The sequence below is a fragment of the Hylaeus anthracinus genome, unplaced genomic scaffold (genome assembly GCF_026225885.1).
Source record: "Hylaeus anthracinus isolate JK02 unplaced genomic scaffold, UHH_iyHylAnth1.0_haploid 11989, whole genome shotgun sequence".
Lineage (NCBI taxonomy): Eukaryota > Metazoa > Arthropoda > Insecta > Hymenoptera > Colletidae > Hylaeus > Hylaeus anthracinus.
Window position 1 is genome coordinate 6,799,590 of NW_026534337.1, and position 16,571 is coordinate 6,816,160.

Here is a 16,571-nt window from a genome sequence, read left to right on the forward strand (position 1 = left end):
GACCGAGCACACTACGTTACCGACAGAGTAATCTGCATTATCGACCGGGCGATCTGCATTATCGACTGAGCTCACTACAATACCGACAGAGTAATCTGCATTATCGGCCGAGCACTCCACATTACCGACAGAGTAATCTGCATTATCGACCGAGCACGCTACGTTACGGACAGAGTAATCTGCATTATCGACCAAGCACTCCACATTATCGACAGAGTGATCTGCATTATCGACCGGGCACTCCACATTACCGACAGAGAAATCTGCATTATCGGCCGATAAAGTATCAGACCTAACTCAGACCAACCAAAGCATCCGGTGAATTGTTTCACAAAAATTGTGTCGGTAAAAGTCGTTAATGCAGATTGCTCTGTCGGTAATGTGGAGTGCTCAGTCGATAATGCAGATGCATATACATTAACTAAAAATTATTTCATGCTTTTCATTGCATTTTCCCATACTTTTAAACAATTATATCTAGAGCTAGTGCGTATTCATATAAATTAAGTAGAAATCATTTCGTACTTCTCACTGTACCTTTTTTGAAGTCGGTTAAATTGTTCTTCCAAAAAATTATTTTTATTTTATTAAAAGCATCCCGCGACTTCGTAAGCGGGGTTTCGCGAAAACGGAAATCGGTAAATGTTGAGCTTTTCGACGGACAGTAGTAAAGTTTCCCGACTTCCGGAAGGATCCATTCGAGGACTCGTAGCACGACTCGGAGCGGTACGGTGGTATTCAAAGTACGGTTCTTAATGGATTCGGCGAACTCGAAGGCTGCTTTCAAGGAGCCGTCTCGATGTTGTTTTCTTTGCTCTCGTGTCGTGCTTTCTTCCTCTCGCGGACCGAAACCATGGAGGCGTTTCGTGCGCTCGATTTCCGGCCAAGTAATTGCGAGTCGTTGGGTAAAGATATTGGACCCTTTTTGTCATTGGGAACAACGAATCGACTCCAATTCTGAGATTATTTATGTCGCCATTTCTGCCCTTTCTCTCGAATAACTTTATTTGGGAAAATTCTTAAAGAAAAGTAGGTATAAGAGCCTTTTTGTGCACGCTGCCTTGGGACCAACGATATTACAATTTTCTTGGAAAGTACTAAATGGATTCTGTGTATGTATTTCATTTCTTCCCCTAATTTTAGATTAATTATCCTGGAGAGGAAATTAGGGAAACTGTAAAGGTCTGAAGCATAAATTGTGCTACTCTGTGGATTCGACAAATTTAATATGACAGAGGAAGTAATTGAAACCCTGTAATTATCAGTTTAAACGCAAAGATTGAATGCTTCCTCATATTCTATTATAATTCTCGGATCCGACGGGATCCAAGATACGTCGATGGTCAGATCCCGCAGCATCAGTATGGATAACCTATCGACGGGATGTGTTCGCTGGCCCGGATCAAATATTTGCGCAACGTGTCATCAGCTTATTGACTTCGCGATGTTAAAAAATCACTTAGACGTTCGTCTACCTACTCTTCTTCCAGAAAACATGCATTCCGTAATGGTCTAGGTCAACCTTTCCCTGTTTCCTCTGAAAATTGTAATTAATAATTGAGGAATGGATAAGGATAAAATATACATGGGTCGCAAAGAAATAGGTATTGGGTTGATTCCTAAATAACTTCGACTTGTCAACTTACAATTTACTTCCTATATAATCAAATATTGCTGACTACCACTTATTCTCATTTAACGCTAAGCCTACTACGACGTGTCAATTGACCGTTTTAAAGTTATTGTATATAGTTCTTATATGCTATATATGAATTACATTGTTTCATGCATTACTCAATTTAGTTCCACGTAAAATATTTTTGCATTTAATTGAAAAAAGTGTCTCTAATGGTAATAGTTATCTACTATTTTCGATTATTATTTCAGTTTGTGTTGTATATATTTATTGTTGCGTTGTTTATTATTGCTGCGTTAATCAACATGCCCAATGAGAAACAATTTATTGTCGAGTTCATTGACATATACAATGTTTCTTTGTTTGTGGAAAGTAAAGAGTCGGAAAATTTGTAATCTTCATAACTTCTCCCTGTTGCCAAAAATCTCAGTATAGCTAATAGCCGGCTTGTACAAATAGCTTGAGCGCGTAAACGTACTTTAAGACTAGTAATTTGTCCCATCACCATAGAAACAGTTACAAGTGAACGTCGGTAGGTTTAGCGTTAACAGATAGATTAAGACCTGCCTCGAAGGTCCCTCGAGAACATAATTATTCGTTACCTTGATCCGAAGTAAGTCACGAACCAACCCAAATCCGTAAAAGTTCTTCAGGATATCTCCCACTCGAGTCCAGTTTCCAGTCGACGAGCAGCTCTGCAAGCGGCCGCGCATCTAAACACCGTTTTCGCGTTACCGTTGGCGAACAATTTCCAAGCACGCTTGCTCCTTCAGTTGCCCTAGGTCGTTACGGGAGCCGGTTGTCGAGCAGCATCTGCACAGCCGCGATGCAACCTTTCGTGTCGGTTCGCCATAATCTCTTCCCTCAACTTTCCCCGTTTTAACTTCCCACCGCGAAGCATGGAGGAGAGGGAATCGCTCCTCTATCCCAGGGATACTTCAGCAGAGATTGCTCTCGTTGGTCCCGTCGTTGGCCCGTGATTTGTCCAGGCTAGATTGTCCCGTGGACGCTTCAACTTTTAACCCCTATCACAGCTGACAATGAGTTATCTCCGACATCCGTCACGCCCCCTTCTGCTGGCCTGTTACACGCTCCTCCGCTCTTTTTCTCGGCGAGACGTCATTGAAAACGTGCTACCCTCTATATTAATATCTCTCGGGACCAAACTCGTTCGGGAACGCGCCAACTGGACGCGAACTTGTTCGAGGCATCGAGAAGTAGGCTCTTTTTGGTATATTCTTGCTTAGAATCTTTAAAATATTTCTTTCAAATTATATCACTAGACTAGGAGTTGTTTATGCATTCATGGCGAAGGAAAATTTGTGAAAATGGAAGATGGGGATAGATACACACATGGTTACCTTTAAATCTCAATGCTATATCTGTATCTGTAAAAATACGAATTTGCTTCCTAGACATCCACAGTCTAGTTATAACACAGCCTTAAACAAATCACGAAAATTGCTTCGTAACTGTCCAAAACAAAAATGGGTATCCCTCGAGACCATTTTCGATAATAATCGCGTCGTAAGGAGTCACAGATTCGTTAATTACGTTAATTGAACCGGTCGTCACGCGTTGAGAGATTAAAACGCGCGCTAGCCTTGAAGTTTGTGCCGTAAGCAAACCATCGTTATGCTTGCTAGCGTATTTACAAAATGGCAGTTATTTAACAAGTGTTAGTAGCACTCAGGTCGTTTTAATTAAATTAGCAGTCGCCGCATCCTACGAAATTCGAAATTTGCCCGAACCACGATATTAGCAAACTAGGAACCGTCTATGTACTATTTGATTTTATCTCTTCCTTGATTCGCGGGTTTCTGTTTGCCAGGGGAAATAGGAATTAGTTAATTACTGTGTGATTGGACTCCATCCACGACCCTAGAATTGACTATGGCGCCGCGGTCAAACGAATATGATTGTTTATTAACGAGTGGAATTCTTTTTGAAATATATTTTATTTCGTTTTAGACTTGATTAAAAAAAGAAGAGCCATCACGCGAGAAATTAATCAATAGGGAGTTCGAGAAACATGCGTGTTGTATTCATACAGTGAAATTACATTTTCTATGTCTTACGATTTAATTTCCAACTGTGCGTGCCAAAAGCGTCATACACCACTTGACTGAGTGTTTGAAATTTTACAAGTCGCAAACGTCTTATGATTAGGAATCATTAATAGTGATAGTTGTAGTAAACGTTCTGTGATAGATTTATGACGTTTCTGAAGCGTCTTGTTCATGTTTGACCCTGTCGACTTGCAACGTCTCTGAGGCGTCATTGTAAGCTAAAGGGTTATTATATTTGTTATTATATTATATATAACAAGAGTTATAAAGGGTTATATTTGTAATTCCCCTTACAAATTCCCCCACTTCGTTATTATTATAGATTATTAGCCCCCTAAAGAAGATCGAAATTCTTCGTCGTTTATTCCTGTAATTACGCAAACGAAACAATTATTCTCAAAGAACGGTACGATTTATTCGCTCGCGTGGGTAACAAACGATAAGGCCTGGAGGTGCATTCGAGAGCACACAAAGCCTTGCAACGAATCCGCCCGTGTATACCGGTCGAAATGTCATAACTCCGTTGCTCGTGTATGTCAATAACTTCGGATTTTATTATAAATTTATTCGACTCCACGCGGAATAACTGTAGAAATTGAAATTCACGGGAGCACGCTACCCCGCGAAATTTAATAATCATAAGCTCGCCGAATTTAAACCGTTACGCTTTCTGCTGGGTATTGTCCGGAACAACGTGCACGTCAGGATCGATACATCCTTGGATTACCAAGTTGTTTGTATTCCTGTGTTCTCCTGGAAGAGCTTAAACGAGATAAGAGAGCTTGGTCTGACGTTAAGCTACTTCCTCGCGGCAAGCGGATGATCGATTATCACCGGGGACACCGTCATTCATCGTTTTTAATTGGAGAAAACACTGTCGTAATCGATCCATTAAAGTTAAACGCACGCAAGACGGGAGTAAAGGTCGGTCGACGCTCGCCCTGATCCGGTTTTCGTTTAATCAAGATATTCCTGGCGGCTGTGATCGCCGAGGGCGGAGTCTTTTCCGTGTCATCGGAATTTTTCTTCAACGCCCACGCGCGTATGTACGCCGAACGGTAGCGATGGGAGCAAACGGGAAATAGAGCGTTATTAGAGCACTGCTAAATCTATTTTCGCCGCCATAAGATGGAAAACCTTACCTCGGGATCGATTCGTCTTGCAGATATGAAAAGAAAAGTCCTTTTCCATTTTCCAATTCGAGGCTTTGTTATCGAGGTGGAAGTGGTTGAAGATTTAACCCTTTGCACTCGTGGCATTTTTTTTTAGTATCTACCAGCAACACGAGATGTTTTCTTAGCATTCTATTGCCACGAATGCTAAGCTATCGAAATTTAAGAATCAGGTCACCTTTACCGCACCGACAATCATTTTATTGACATTTCGAGTTCCAAAGAAATTAAACCAAAAGAAACATTATTGCTGATAGATTTGCTGCGTGAAACCTAATGGTGACTGAGAGTCACCTCTCTCGAATGCAAAGGGTTAAGCATGCATCTGGATGCGTAACAACGCGCCAAAAGTCGCATCAGTCAACTTTAACTGCTCGCAAAATGGTAAAGAGAGTGCTTTCCCCAATTTCTTTTACACGAGGAATCGATTCTACGGAATGACCTCACATTTTTGTTACCATCCGTAAAATCAACATGGGTTAAAAAGTACTATGGCTCTTTGAATGTATTCTAAAAATATTCTAAAATAAAAATTGTTACGTTTTTCCTCCTCTCCCATGTGTGAACGTTCAATTTCTGGACCGACCGTGGGATAACATCGCGAAACGACTCGCATCGAAGCGTGCGAATCAAACAGTCAACGTCGAATCGTCGCTGTGTACCTACACGGTGTACACAATGTTTGTTTGACGTTGCCAGGGAAGGGGATCGAGGTCGAAAAAGTGTCCCCGCGCGATTTGTTCGCCAATTGCGCGGCTCGACGTGAAAAAATCGTCGAACAGCTGTTTCCTTGCTCGGAGACCGAGTGTCGGCCAATTTATCGACGGTCCACGAATCGCTGTTGATTTAAGCCGATCACGGATCCGGAAATTTCCGCTCGGTAAAAGCTCGTTGCATTCGCGGAAGCAAATTTCAAACGACCAGTGATCAGCCATCGCTGTTCCAGAAACTACGAAAAACTCGTAAACCCGCTTTTATCTCAGGGCTCCCTCCTTTTATGGATCGACCGCTTTATGGTTATATTTAATGGTATAAAGGAGCGAACGTGGCACGTACTTTGTTAGATTTATTTTATAGATAGCGTACAAATACCAATTATTTCATATGTAAACTATCCTCGAAAATGATCTCAAATGTTATCAAATTTTTTTCCGTTTCATGTTTTCTCTACTTAGTCTGAAAACGTCTGAGTTTTATTTAGATTCTTGCTTCGATCATTTATCTAGACCAGGGCAAGTACACCCGCCAAAGATTTCTCTTCCTTTTTCTGGAGAATTGGTTCTGCATGAAAAGAGGGATGACCTTTATTCGATTCGAGCAGGAAAGTGGTTCGGCCTGTCGATATACATTGTACAGTATAATTTTACTATGCGATAAAAGAGATAGGAACATGGGCGGGCGGATAACTCTCGAACTTTATCGACTTTTGTTCCATCGAGCCTGTTACGTCCACGCCGCGCGTTTACTTTGCGGCTCTCTCGAAGCAATTATCGGCGCGCGTGGAAATCTGCGGGGCTCGGGAAATATTGGCCACCGTTGTCCTCCGTGTTTTCATAAAAATGGAGGGCTGTGTGACGACGGGAAGTATTTGTACGCATTCCATTAGCCGAATGTGGAACCTTTTTACTTGCTTTCAGAAGCCTGGCGAAATGGCAGAGAAAGACATGGGGGCACTATGTCGTTATTATCGAATCGGTATCGCAAAGTGTAGATGTTCGCCTAATCGAATAATCAAATTCACCTGCATGCACGGGAAGATATTTTGAGATATTTCGAATCGAGAAGTCCTTTTCCCTTTTGTGATTCAAGACTCCATTATCGAGATACAGGCAGTTAAAGTTCTTGCGCGAGATATATGTCGCAGGGAAATGATAAAAATAGAGATTTGATCAAATCCCTAAGGTAGATGATCAATTCACGGGAGATGTTAAAATAACAACTCCGTAAGGTCATTTCCCTAAAGAAAGTAAGTGATTTGATCGCATCCCTTAACTGTTTTAGTGAAAAGATGAAATAATATGATTTGATCAAATCCCTTGACTGTTTTAGTGAAAAGATGGAATAATATTGTTTAGATATTAAAAGTATTAATTTAGTAAATCATGCGTTATTAAGTGTAGAGTAGGTAATACAACAATCGTCGTAGAAACATAAATTATTTATTAATTACATTCCCTACAAATATTCTTTTTGTTTTTTAAAATATCAGCTTAAGTACCTATTTCTTTTGTTAATTAGTCTCGAATAAATAATTTATGTTTCTATGAGTACTGTTGTATTACCTATTCTACTTTTAATAACGCACGATTTACTAAATAAATATTAGTATCATCTTTATTATCATTATTATCATTATCATTATTATTATCATCATAATATTATTTCATCTTTACACTAAAACAGTCAAGGGATTTGATCAAATCATATTATTTCATCTTTTCACTAAAACAGTTAAGGGATGTGATCAAATCACTTACTTTCTTTAGGGAAATGACCTTACGGAGTTGTTATTTTAACATCTCCCGTGAATTGATCATCTACCTTAGGGATTTGATCAAATCTCTATTTTTATCATTTCCCTGCAACATATAGATATATTGAGGTATAGATAGCACGAGTCGCATCATAAACTTCAATTGTTTATATCTACACAACGAAGCTACCGATCGCAAGACGACAAAGGGCTTTTCGATTCCTTTTTGCACGAGGAATCGATCCATGAAAAGATCCCACGCTTCTGATATCAATTTGTGCGCCAGAGAACAAGATAACTGACGCTATATACCACAGGGACGCTGAATGGACTATTATTGAATTAGAATGACTGAATGAAACTGTTTAATGAAACGATTCGCGATGCTGGCAAGTCTCGACGATTTTTTACGACCCTACAGCGTGCACGGAACGACCCCGAGCCTCTGGTCCTCGTATTTCGGGCCAAAGTGACGTAAAGACGAAATGAGTGTCCTTTACGATCGCTAAAAAACGACCTCGCGTTATTTCCAGGTGGTGGACGGCGCGCAACCGTGGTAACGCGATAAATAACTGGTCGTAATGTCGATGTACCTATGGACGGGGCGCGTACATTCGGCCAGGGGCACTTTACTTCGGGGCACGATAGTTTATAAACGTTAATTATGTCCCGCCATGCGTGTTCATTTACTTAGACCCACGGGAAACGACGCTAGAGTCGTCGACGCCACTTTCGCGCGATTCGTTCACCTAGGTGAAAAAGTAGTGACCTGTCAACGTAAAAAGATCATTTTTGAGCGAGTGGAATATTTTCTCAACCCCTCCCTGGAGTAGTATAACAAACTGCAGCGACTCACGTAAATTTTTGAACGTAGTACGAATTCAATGGACGAATGAACTGTATTTAAACGAAGCTCTGCATGGTAGGAATACGAAATCTATTTATTTCGTATAATTCTCCACGAATTTGATAGTAAGGAAAGGTAAAGAAATATTCTGATCTAATTTGATTTTATTTGCTCTTAACAGTTTTTATTTATTCAAATATGTGTGTTGCATTTCTACCAAGAGCGAACTGCTCTAATTTATTAACCCTTTGCACTCGAAGGCATTTCGTTACAGAATGTGTAAACAGGAATCACATAATGTAACTAATACGCTAATATAACGCTTCAAAGTTTGCTAATTTTCAAGAAAAAATCTCGGTTCGGCCCCGGGCGGTCCCGTTGATTCAGTAAGCACCATGCGATTCTTGAAATCGATACAGAGGATCTCGCTTGGGATTCTAGGCCCAGAATATTGAGATTCTTTCCATTTTCCTTCCTTGAGTATGCCTTTATGCATGTACCATCGCTTGGAGGGAACTTGTGTGGTCGTAAAGTCGGTCGGGCATCGATCTTTACAGCTTAAGTCGATCGCAATTAGTAATCTGACACCTTTTTAGACAAGGACCGAGCTAGACTTTTCGTTCAGGACCGTATGGTATCAGAATTAAGATGTTCATATTTCAATAACTTTTTTCTTCTTATGTATGTTCACACATAATTCTGTTGGCCGACTTTATTGAAAATACTGTAGTAGGTAGAAACTTTGTTAACTAATCATCGCCAAGAGTTTTCGATTTTTCCAATTTGGAAAAAACCCGCGTAGCAAACATCAAGTCTTGGGGCCCCGGGGTGTAACGTGGGCATGTATACTTTAGAGCCGCGACACCCCTGTCGTCTTACGGATCAGTTACCTGGGCCAATAAAGCAATAACTACTGTTTCGGTTTACGACCTCATAAGATCCCTTCCAGCGACAGTACCACACTTTTTTTGATTTTTCGTGATATTCGAATAAAAGGCTTCGAGGAATTATACACTTTTACATATTTTACGCTCCGCGTTTATGATATCCCCTCAGAAGAGACATCCGAGTGCAAAGGGTTAATAATTTACTTCCATTGGACGCGTGGATCGAACCCAAAGACAAATATTCTCCCATTTAATACAATGGGCTACCGCCACCGAATTCGCGAATTACTCTATATTTGCTCACGACGCGGCGTCGATGAAAAGCCCGTGAAAAAACAAATTTCTAAAAGTTCCCGGGAGCCAACGAGGCTGCGGATGTAGGGAATAGCTGAAAATTCGAACAGAGCCTGAGGATCGAGAGAAAGAGAGATTACCAGGCTCTGCAATGGCGGCTGATGGATTCCGTTTATTCCCTCACAGCTGCATTATCCAATTTTCCACGGTGCAGCGCGGTGCAATTGCACGCAGAGGCGGATGGCGTGGGCCGACGTACTCGTTCGTCGGCTGGTTCCCGCGTTGCAGTTTTCCGTCTGCAGGCACTGCACGCTGGCCCCAGCTGGTGCAACCTGCGGTAGAATCACCGTGTGGGGCAAATGGAAAGCGGCAATAAAAATCGATACCGGCGTCGATTTGGATTTTTTCGACTCCGATCGATTGCCTCTCTATCCATGCGATTGACGCGCGCGAGGTGGTGCCCATAGATACGCGTGGAATTAAAATCAGAAGCGTGCAATTTTTCTCTCTTTGAGGATTTGTTTGTTTTCCATTTCGCCCAAAGGAATCTTCGTTTGGCAATTTACTATATACATAGTTTTCCAACTATATTTCTATTTCTACTTGGCTTCGTAGTTTCTGATCTTTAAACTTCCATCATTTTCCTGCACGTTATAAATGAATTGCTGCGTACTTAAATTAGAATTTTCTAAAGAAGATCTATTAGTAAGGTTGAAACGCATGGACAGTATACATCCGCCACGTCATCGTTATTATTCGTTCGCGATATCCAGAATCGTTTAATGCAGCGGTTTACCCGTTTCCAGGTCGCGTAAAATCGGCCAATCTGCCCTGCCATTCTCCCCTACTATTTCACCTTTATCGGGTGAATTTCACGGGTCGGAGTTCGCGGAATAAAGGGAGGAAAGAGCGTTCAGATTACGGTTTCGTCTTAAATCGAGCGTACGAGGAACGGTCGCTTTATGTTCTCGCCAATACGTGATCCTGTACCCTACGATCTGCCAGACGTGCACGCGCCGACGTCGAGGTAAGTCGTTCAAAGTGGTTCTAGAGTTTATCCGAAAATCGTTTTCTTTCATGCTTCATTCCTTCTTCTTCAAATAAATTGAAATCGTAGTCTCGCAACGCTACCAGGGACTGAATATCAAATCATTTCACAGGATCAATTGCTCGCGACAAACTAAATCGGAAAGTTTTTTACCATTTTGCTATCGGATGCTTCGTTACCTAGATACGAGCTATCAAACTTCATTAATGAGACTCTGGGCGCGCGCCATTCATGTCCCAGTCAGCTGATCGCGTCGGTACGCACGCGTGCGTACGAGACGATCACGTGACCACGTGTTCACACACTCGGTGAGTTTAAATGTCTCGACAACCAAGCCTTGGATTGCAAAATGGAAAAGGACTCTTCGATTCATATCGACACGAAGAATCGATCCTGGGAAGAAGCTCTCAAATTTTTGGAAACTACCCGCGCATAAATGTTTTAAAAATCTGTAAGTAGCATCGAGACTAGGTAGAATTAAGGCAAGCTTTCCATTAGAGTTTGGACGCGCACAATGTCTACTAGTATACGTGATGCTGTATCTGTGATCGAGAATTAGGCGAGGTCGCTGGGCGTTCGCACCTCGAGGTCCGCCGTTTCGCGAATCTAAAACCTGTCGCAGGAACCGTCCAATAAAAAGGAGACCGGGGTCTCTGAGTGGCCGGCAAGGTTAATGCGATTGGATGATTGGCTCGATTAGCAAATTGGCTGTCGACGTGTAGGACATCGGGATAAATGAGGATATGTCTATGCTGGGAACATGGCACCGCGGCAAATTGATGGGAAGGGATAGAACGGCAGCCCCCGATGTCGTCGCTGATATATTATGAGACATGGTTTTCGATGGGAGGGCTTGCCGTGCGCGTGTCAGGTTTACGATTAACGCAACATATGGAAGACTTATGGGGGTGATTGTCAAAAATAAAAAAAAAAAAAGAGAGAAATAAAATTCGAGACGAGACGGTTCGACCTCTTTTTTTTCTAAATTTTCTATTCGAAGCGTCGCGCTGGACTACATGATTGATACTGTCATGGTGTCATCGTGACCGGACTACGAATTTTATGCATTTACGACCTGGGCGAATTTGAAAGTTTACACAGCGTGGGACATAGTATTTTTTATTCCTTGATTGAGGATTCAATTCTGGAGCTATTTTACTGATTTAAATATATAGAATTAATCTGTATTTGAATTCAGGACACCCTTTGAAAAAACAAGTATGCTAAGCATCGTTCTTTCTTAAATTTTTCTCTCTCATCAACCGTCTCTTCATACGCATGTTTATATAACAGCTGGGGAAGTGAGAGGTTCTGGTACTATTTACCGATTTAAATATATAGAATTAATCCGTATTTAAATTTAAGGCATTCCTTTAAAAAGAAAAGTAATGCAAAGCATCATACTTTCTCACATTTTTCTCTCTATCAACCCTCTCTTCATACGCATGTTTATGTAATAGCTGTAGAAATGAGGAATGAATCCAGAATTAATGATGGGATGGGAGAAAGCAATCTTGGACACATATGGGCGTCTGGGAGACGGTTGGCCCATCAATACGCCTCGGTATATTTCTTCTAGGACGTCTGTAAAAACAGATTCGAGATGCATATCGGTGCGTCATCGCGAACGTGGGTCGCGGGTTTGCGTGGGCGTTCGATGTTACCTTAAGTTCCCGTGGCACGTGGGTTGCCGGGAGTACCTTATTGGGCGAGTGGCGCGTGGCGGTTGAATTATTTTTCCTGTCACCGCCGTTGATTATTTCCACGTCCGTTATCCTGGAGAGACACGTACACGTGTAACCGTGTCGGAAAGTTTTTCCTCCGGCCAGGTCGAAACTGATGGAATCTGGACAAGTCACTCGTCGAACATACCTTAATTAACGCAAACGTTCTGGCAATTGAAAAAATTCATTCCATCTCTGTTATGTATTACTACTCGTTATTTTACTTTAGAATATCAAGAATGGTAGAAAAGTAGCTTTGCTGGAACGTTCGTTCATTTAATTTGAATTTATAGAATATTTGATGTCATTTCATGTAATAATTATATACCTGAATATCGTTTCTATAACAATTAAATTTAAAATATCGAGTTTGAGTACATGTATACTTCTTCTTTTCAAATGCATTTTACTAAAACATCCACATTGAAGGAACAAAAGCAGCATACATAACATTTCACACTGTTTAATGTAAATAAGCCCGTCTCAGAACTTTCAGAAGATACACCGTGATATTTGCTCGACCAGAACCTTCATAAAAAAATCGACCATGCTAATAACCGCGGAACGTTATCCACCCTACCGTTTATTAAGCGTCTCGGGCTCGCAGTTTGCTAATAAAAAAAGAAAGAAAAACATAAGAATAACGTACGAGACCGGTACATCCGGGCGGGAACTTTCCTTTATGGATCCCCTCGCGGGGTCGAAACTACTTCGCCCACACGAAAGGAACGGGTCACACCCATTTAATTTCGCGGTTTCTCTTCTTTCATCTTCTCTGCTCAGATTTCTTGAGTGCACCGCTGCAATCACCTTCGTCTTTCTCCTCGTCCGAAGCCGCCCCTTCCCCTCCAAACCCCCTGGAACGGTGCCCTGCGTCGTCTCTTCGTTCTCATTAGCCAGGCGTTTTATCCCCTTTTGAATTCACCCCCGACGGTTGACCAAAATTCAGCCCCGCGACTAAGGAACGCGTTGGCCCAGGCTCAATTACGCCTTTATTCGGCGGTTTTGCGGGTTCCCGATAACGCGCGGCCCTAATTGCGGAAACACAATTAACGGTCCGTAAATAGGCGACCCTACCCCCTCTCTGACCTTTCCATGGTTCCTAATTAATTCTCGACTCGTCGTTATCGCGAGTAAACGAATTGTTCTTGGACACTGTGAGAAATATTTGCCGGCGCGGTGTAATCGGGCACGTTTGGCGAAATTGGGAACTCGATCGTGGCGGTTCAGATACCGTGCGAGCACGCGAAGGGGAGCGTTAATTTGGAAAGTTAACGTCATTGTTAAACGTTGGATTCTACGATGGAATTAATTAGTCAAGAAGAAAAATGGCGAGCGGTAGTTGTATATTTTGACGTAAAATACACAGTAAACATTTCCTTTTTGCAACTCTGTGAAGTATATTTAACCCTAAAATTTTTCGTGGACAATTTCAAGGAAAATCACCTTCGTATTATTTATGACCTCTGGGAAACTCGTTCTCGCGTAAATAATAACGACTAGATTGAGACCAGCTCGTCCAGAAGATAAGACTTTGCGGTCTCTTGGTGTCTGCACGCAACGGGGGGTTAGTACATAGGGTTAGGTCTGCGCCAAGGTGGAAAAGGGGTATAAAAGGTAAAGGGAAAAGGGAGCGGTCGATCGGATACGGCAGCGTATTCGAGCCGTGGAAGTCTGGCATTCCTTGGCAATGTGAAACGACGTTAGCGATGGGCTCGTGCCAACGCATGTCGTTTATCCTTTGAACTGCGACAAAGTTACTTCCGGTTCCTTGATCGTTGCTCTTTTCCCGCTTCCTGCAACGTTGCCTCCTGGTTTCATTCAATTTGGCCGCCTCTGTTCCTCCACAATTTCATTACTGAGAGCCCCAAATGACTTACCATAATACCACACTCAATTTAATCGAATATTATTAACGTAATGCATCCATTACAAAGTGAAATTAATAATGAAAACACTCACGATTCTTGAAGGTTATAAACTCGGATCGAAACGTTCAAATAAAGAAGCTATTTAAATTTAAAGGATCACTTGATCGCTAAGCACCAATTGTTTATCTCGAGTCCTTTTAAACTCTACCTCTTCGAGTAGTCTTTCAAGCGCCTCGATTCGCCCGTATCGATTTTTCCAGCGCTATCGCAGTCAAATAAATAGCGATCGATTCGATTTCCTTACCTGTACCTCGACCAAAAGTTCAACAGTGCGTGATGGTCGCTGGCCAACGGCCAAGGATCGTTCGGGGCGACGCGACGAGATAGATTTACTCGCAATTCAAGCGTAAGACACTCTCGAGGAATTCGCAACGAGAAGAATCGTCGGGGATAGCGCGACGAAAAACGCAATTTTGCTGCAACGACGGGATCGAATTCCATCGAGCGATTCAATACCTCGGTTCTATTCTTCGTAGCGTGCGTTCCGAGGAAAGCACTCTAACGAGCCGTATTTCGTGTGCTTTCAGAGTCGGTGACGAGGTGACGACGATCGCGACGACGACGACGACGACGACAGAGACGGAGATCCGCGAAGAAACGAATCAACCAATGATGGCTAAAAGCGCTGAGAGGCTGCCTGGCACTTCCACCAGGCTGAGGACCAGAGACGACGGCTGCTGCTCCGTGAACTTCCTGAAATACGTTCTTCACATTTACAACGTGGTGTTGTTCGTAAGTACCATCCAGTTACGTCCTCGATACACCGGGCGCAGTCGAGCGAAACACGAGAGAGAAGTGCGTCGTCAGCGCGAAAATAAACCATTTATGTTTTTACAACGCTCGGACAGCGTTTACTGACGATCGTCTCCGTGAAATGGCGTCGTGTAAATAGTTCCTTTTAGTTTTCATGGCGACAATTTCTTAGCAGTGCCAGTTGAGAACGATGAATGCGCGGGAGGCGACTTCTGCGCATCTACCTTACGCACCACGAGGCTTATGTTTCTCAGATGGCAATCGACAGTTTTACGACGCTTGGCAAGCGAGACTGAGGTGAAAATTAAGTAAAGTTTTCTTGAGAGAAACGTTTAGTATACCATCACCATTTATTCTGACATTTTCATAGCTAATACAGTCATACCAATGGCTTTATGCAATAGTAACCCATATACAGTCAGTCCCATAAGTATTCGTACCCTCTATATTTATTTGTCCAACTTAAATGACATGGTTCATGTTTCCTAATCAATTTTTCATTATAAATACAGTGCCGTTCAAAAGTTCCCGGCCAGATGATTTTTGCGATTTTTCTTCCAAAAGAAAAGTGTTAAGACATTTTTATTAGAATTATATGTAAAGCCATATTACGTGAAAGGATACTACAAACAAAAATCATCGCTATTTATTTTTCTTACGTCTTTATTTGTAGAATACGTAAACTAACGTGTTCACAAATTCCCGGCGAACGTATTTAACAAAAAAATTATGCTTGTTTTTCAATTTGTAACAATTTCAGGGTACATTATTTAACATGCGTGAATAAACTTCACACATATATTTATTTACAACTACATATTTATTTGGAAACATGAAGCATCCATTTAAATTAAACAAATTTCTTCAGTAAATATAGAAGGTACGATTATTTATGGGACTAGCAAGGTTCATTGCGTAGATTGGTAGAGTATCAGGTTGTAACGTTGCTGATCCGGGTTCGAATACTTGCGGGACTGACTGTATATAACTTTAAAAGCTGTTAAACCGAAACGCAACCAACGCTAGAATATCGCCTAGAAAATCGCTACAACAATCTAAACTTCGAAATATAAAATGCCTCCACTTTCTATATCAACGTTTCCTAGTTTCTTAAGGTAAACTACGTTTGTTTGCGTGTATCGAGTATCTCAAAGTTCCTGTTTCTGTCAAGCGTCCAGACATTGGTGGCGATTGGAAAATCGCCGCTCATCGGAGCGGTGGACGTAAACCGTTCTGAATGGCGGGCTCTGAACTCGTCTGGTAATAAGGCTCGATAATGCGGGTATAATGCAACGATAACCTGCCAGGGAACAATGGCCGCGCAACAATGCCAGTCGCTGAACGCGTGCGTTTACTACCATTGATTGCGTCTGCAAGTGCAGTCACCCTGGCCAGGCCGAGTCTGAGGATTCGACGCTAGTCGCGGCATCGGGCATGTAATTACAGGATTCCTTGGCTCGGAGCCTTTCTTGGTGTCTGAATACTCGCAATTCGGGCCATAGTTCTCTGTTATAGGTGTGCTCGCGCGTGACGCTAATCCGATGATAGAGAGCGGGCGCTGTGGAACTTTGAACGTCGGTTTTATCAACTATGGTCGTTTGTATTTGGGTCCATTAGGATTGTTGAGGAATATCAGGGGAGTGGAGAGCATTTCCGAGTGGTGAGATAGGTGATAGAAAGTAAAGTTAAGATTTTGCCGTTTAAAGCGAATCCAGGTCCATTGATCGTCGCTTTTAG

General features: G+C 42.1%; 1 protein-coding gene across 2 annotated transcripts in view; it reads left to right on the plus strand.

Annotated features, from left to right (window-relative positions):
- Window positions 1–16,571, plus strand: part of LOC128887751 (CD151 antigen-like) — a 104,391-nt gene that overhangs the window by 51,087 nt on the left and 36,733 nt on the right. The window contains exons 3-4 of one of the 2 annotated variants that reach the window (XM_054143983.1): window positions 10,185–10,405; window positions 14,609–14,813. In XM_054143983.1, coding sequence (XP_053999958.1) covers window positions 10,341–10,405; window positions 14,609–14,813 — 270 coding nt within the window. In that variant the 5' untranslated portion in view covers window positions 10,185–10,340. The remainder of the gene's footprint in view (window positions 1–10,184; window positions 10,406–14,608; window positions 14,814–16,571) is intronic. The other variant, XM_054143984.1, reaches the window with a different exon arrangement.